The 4,980-nt window shown below is 57.8% G+C and overlaps 1 protein-coding gene across 1 annotated transcript in view; it reads left to right on the top strand.

The window, feature by feature from the left end:
* The window catches only part of ZNF484 (zinc finger protein 484), a 19,092-nt gene that overhangs the window by 9,596 nt on the left and 4,516 nt on the right, over positions 1 to 4,980 (top strand). Inside the window, exons 5-6 of the mRNA XM_014951557.1 lie at positions 1,870 to 2,130; positions 3,230 to 4,977. Coding sequence (XP_014807043.1) covers positions 1,870 to 2,130; positions 3,230 to 4,977 — 2,009 coding nt within the window. The remainder of the gene's footprint in view (positions 1 to 1,869; positions 2,131 to 3,229; positions 4,978 to 4,980) is intronic.

Consider the following 4,980-nt stretch of genomic DNA (forward strand, 5'->3'; position numbering starts at 1 on the left):
ATTCCTTTGGGTTTTGGGGATTCCCCAAATTTGGGTGAATTGGGGACCTCCTAAGCTTGGGTGAAATCCTTGGGTTTTGGAGACCCCTCAAAACTGGGATGAATTCCTTAGGTTTTTTTGGGACCCCCAAAATCAGGAGAATCCCGTAGGTTTTGAGGATTCCCCAAATTTGGGTGAAATCCTTGGGTTTTGGGGCCACCTCCATTTTTGGATGAATTTAGGTGAATCCCTTAGGTTTTGGGGGATGAACTGGGGATGAATTGGGGTGAACTGGGGACCTCCCAAACTTGGGTGAAATCCTTGGGGTTCTTTGTGGGACCCCACCCCCCAAATTGGGGTGAATTCCTTGGGTTTTGGGGACCCCCTCCCCAATTTGGATCTATTCATTACTTTTGAGGGTTCCCCCAAATTTGGGTCAACTCCTTAGATTTTTTGCAGACCTCCAAATTGGGCTGAATCCCTTTGGGTTTTGAGGACCTCCAAAATGGGATGAATTCCTTAGGTTTTGGGGTCACCTCCATTTTTGGATGAATTCCTTAGGGTTTTGGGGGAACCCCAAAAATTTGGGTGAATCCCTTAGGTTTTGGGGGATGAACTGGGGATGAATCGGGGTGAACTGGGGACCTCCCAAACTTGGGTGAATTCCTTGAGATTTTTGTGGGGACTCTCCCCCAAATTTAGGTGAATTCCTTAGGTTTTGGGGACCCCTCAATATTGGGCTGAATTCCTTTGGGTTTTGGGGATTCCCCAAATTTGGGTGAATTGGGGACCTCCTAAGCTTGGGTGAAATCCTTGGGTTTTGGAGACCCCTCAAAACTGGGATGAATTCCTTAGGTTTTTTTGGGACCCCCAAAATCAGGAGAATCCCTTAGGTTTTGAGGATTCCCCAAATTTGGGTGAATTCCTTGGGTTTTGGGGACCCCCTCCCCAATTTGGATCTATTCATTACTTTTGAGGGTTCCCCCAAATTCGGGTCAACTCCTTAGATTTTTTGCAGACCTCCAAATTGGGCTGAATCCCTTTGGGTTTTGAGGACCTCCAAAATGGGATGAATTCTTTAGGTTTTGGGGCCACCTCCATTTTTGGATGAATTTGGGTGAATCCCTTAGGTTTTGGGGGATGAACTGGGGATGAATCAGGGTGAACTGGGGACCTCCCAAACTTGGGTAAATTCCTTGGGATTTTTGTGGGGACTCTCCCCCAAATTTAGGTGAATTCCATAGGTTTTGGGGACCCCTCAAAATTGGGCTGAATTCCTTTGGGTTTTGGGGATTCCCCAAATTTGGATGAATTGGGGACCTCCTAAGCTTGGGTGAAATCCTTGGGTTTTGGAGACCCCTCAAAACTGGGATGAATTCCTTAGGTTTTTTTGGGACCCCCAAAATCAGGAGAATCCCTTAGCTTTTGAGGATTCCCCAAATTGGGGTGAATTCCTTGGGTTTTTGGGAATCCCCCCAAATTTGGGTGAATTCCTTTGGTTTTGGGGGCCCCTCCAAATTTAGATGAATTCCTTAGGTTTTTGGGGATCCGCAAATTTGCGTCAATTCCTTAGGGTTTTTGAGGAGCACCAAATTTGGGGAAATTCCTTAGGTTTTGGAGACCTCCACATTTGGGGGAATTCCCGAGATTTTGAGGATTTCCTGAATTTGAGTGAATCCTTTAGTTTTTACTGGGGAATCCCCAAATTGGGATGAACTGGGGACCTCCCAAATTTGGGAGAATCCCTTAGGTTTTAAGTTCTTCCCAGATTTAGGTGACTTGGGGACCCCTCAAATTTGGTTTAATTCCTTGGGATTTTTTTGGGGACACCTCAAATTTGGTTGGGATTTTTTTGGGGGAGCCCTCCCAAATTGGGGTGAATCCTTTGGGTTTTGGGGTGGGCTCTCACGGTGGTTTTTCCAGGCGTGGAAGCGGAGGGGGAGCAGGGCCAACCGGAGCCCACCCAGATCCAGCCCTCGGCGGGGGCCGGCTCCAGCGATGGGGGGGTGAACCCCGACTTGAGGCGCCAGTTGGGGCTGATCCTGCAGACGGCCGGGAGGACCCAGGTGGAGAAGATGCTGAGGGAGCTGGTGAGGGAGCAGGGACAGGGCGGGAAACGCCGGACTCGCAAGAAAACCCCCAAGGATGGAGGTAATTTTGGGGGGGAACCTCTCAAAATCATCTCCAAGACCCATCCATCTTGGGACCATCCCATGAGAAACGGGTTGGGGCATGTTTGGGGGTTTGTGGCTTTGGGGGTTCACCTGGGGCCACCTCGTCCAGGTCCCTCTGGGTGGTTCCCATCCCTCTGTGGTATCAACCACCCCACTCGGCTTGGGGTCACCTCCAAACTTGCTGAGGTGGTCCTCGATCCCACCATTTATGTGGTTAATGAAGATATGGAACAGTACTGGTCCCAGTATGGACCCCTGAGGGACACCACTCCTCACTGGTCTCCATCTGAACGTGGAGCTGTTGACCATGACTCTCTGGATGCCCCCATCCACCCAGTTCCTCATCCACCAACTCCATCCAGCTGAGGAGGACGTTGTGGAGGGCCATGTTGAAGGGATGATGGTGGCACATGTCCTTGATGAGGGTCCCAGTACGGACCCCTGAGGGTCTCCATTTAAACATGGAGCTGTTGACCATGACTCTCTGGATGCCACCATCCACCCAGTTCCTCATCCACCAAATGGTCCATCCATCAACTCCATCCAACTGAGGAGGACATTGTGGAGGACCATGTTGAAGGGATGATGGTGGCACATGTCCTTGATGAGGGTCCCAGTATGGACCCCTGATGGACACCACTCCTCGCTGGTCTCCATCTAAACATGGAGCTGTTGACCATGACTCTCTGGATGCCACCATCCACCCAATTCCTCATCTACCAAATGGTCCTTTCAACTGAAAAGGATGTGGAGGACCATGTCCAAGGGACGATGGTGGCATACGTCCTTGGTGAAGACATGGAACACTACTGGTCCCAGTACGGATCCCTAAGGAGACCTCATGGTCTCCAGCCAGATGTTGAACCATTGACCAGGACTCTCTGGATGCCACCATCCACCCAATTCCTCATCCACCAAATGGTTCATCCATCACCTCTCTATCTCTCCAACTTAGAGAGAAGGCCGTTGTGGGGGGGACCATGTCAAGGGCCCTCCAGAAGCCCACCCAGATGCCATTTTTCCCAATTTGGGCGGGTTGTACCAGGAGGAACTCATGGTTTCTCCCCACGGTGCAGGTGCTGGCGCCGGGAGCGGGACGGAGGAGGACGCGGCACCTCGGGACGGGGAGGAGACGACGCCGGAGGAGGCCGACGAGCAGCAAAGCGGGGGGCAGGCGGGTGACCCCCCCGTCACCGGTAAAGGGGGCAAGAAGGGGGGGGCGGCCGCGTCCCGGGGCGGTTGTGCCGAGTGCGGGAGGAGGAACCGGTCGCAGAGCCCGGCCAGGCCCCGGCGCTGCTCCGAGTGCGGGCGCCGCTGTCGCCAGGCCGGCGGGCGGCAAACGGAGCGGGGCGGCGAGAAGCCCCACCGCTGCGGCGACTGCGGCAAAGGCTTCAGCCGCGGCTCCAACCTGGCCCAGCACCGGCGCATCCACACCGGGGAACGGCCCCACCGCTGCGGCGACTGCGGCAAGGGCTTCATCCAACGCTCCGACCTGGAGCGTCACCGCCGCGTCCACACCGGGGAGAGGCCCTACCCCTGCGGCGACTGCGGCAAACGCTTCAGCGTCAGCTCCCACCTCGACCGGCACCGTCGCACCCACGCCGGGGGGCCCGGGCCTCCCGCCCAACCCCGCGCCAGGCCTCGACCGGCGCCGCCACCACCACCACCACCAGAAGCTCCATCAGCTCCTCACCGGTGCCCGGATTGCGGGAAGAGCTTCGCCCAACGTTCGGCCTTGGCCAAACACCGTAAGACCCACAGCGGGGAACGGCCCCACCGCTGCGGCGACTGCGGCAAGAGCTTCAGCCGCGGCTCCAACCTCACCCAGCACCGGCGCATCCACACCGGGGAGAGGCCCTTCGCCTGCGGCGACTGCGGCAAAGGCTTCATCCAACGCTCCGACCTGGAGCGACACCAACGGGTCCACACCGGGGAGAGGCCCTACACCTGCCCCGAGTGCGGCAAGAGCTTCAGCGTCAGCTCCCACCTCGACCGGCACCAGAAGATCCACGCGGCCGAACGGGCCTCCTACCGCTGCCCCGAACATCTCGCCGGCTTTTTGGCCGCCCACCGGCACGGCCGCCTCTTCCAGTGCTCCCAGTGCGGGCGCTGCTTCGGCCAAGGCGCCGCTTTGCTCAAACATCAACGGGCCCACGGCGGCGGCGGCGGCGGCGGCGGGGGCAACGTGGGGCAGCCCCCCAAGTGCCCGGATTGCGGGAAGAACCGGGGAGGAACCGGGGGGTTACGGCCTCGTAGTCAACAGTGTCTGGATTGCGGGAGGGAAGGGGAGGCCGGAGGCGGGGAAACGGCACCGGCGGCATCGGTGGTGCCGCCGCCGCCGGAGAAACCCTACAAGTGTGGGGAGTGCGGGAAGGGGTTCGGGCAACGCTCGGCGCTGGTGAAACACCGGCGGATCCACACCGGGGAGAAGCCCTACGCCTGCGGGGACTGCGGGAAGGGCTTCATCCAGAAGTCGGACCTCACCAAGCACCGGCGGATGCACACGGGGGAGAAGCCCTACCGCTGCGGGGAGTGCGGCAAGTGCTTCAGCGTCTCCTCCAACCTCATCACCCACCAACGCACCCACCTGGGGGAGAAACCCTACCAGTGCCCCGAGTGCGGCAAGAGCTTCATCCAACGCTCCGAGCTCACCATCCACCAGCGCGTCCACACCGGGGAGAAGCCCTACAAGTGCCCCGAGTGCGGCAAGTGCTTCAGCCGCAGCTCCCACCTCAACCGCCACCAGCGCACCCACACCGGGGACAAGCCCAAAGCCACCTCTGCTGCCACCACCACCGCGACCAACCCCTCTGGTGGCTTCTCCGTT

Source organism: Calidris pugnax, unplaced genomic scaffold (genome assembly GCF_001431845.1).
Source record: "Calidris pugnax isolate Ruff unplaced genomic scaffold, ASM143184v1 scaffold218, whole genome shotgun sequence".
Classification (NCBI taxonomy): Eukaryota; Metazoa; Chordata; class Aves; order Charadriiformes; family Scolopacidae; genus Calidris; species Calidris pugnax.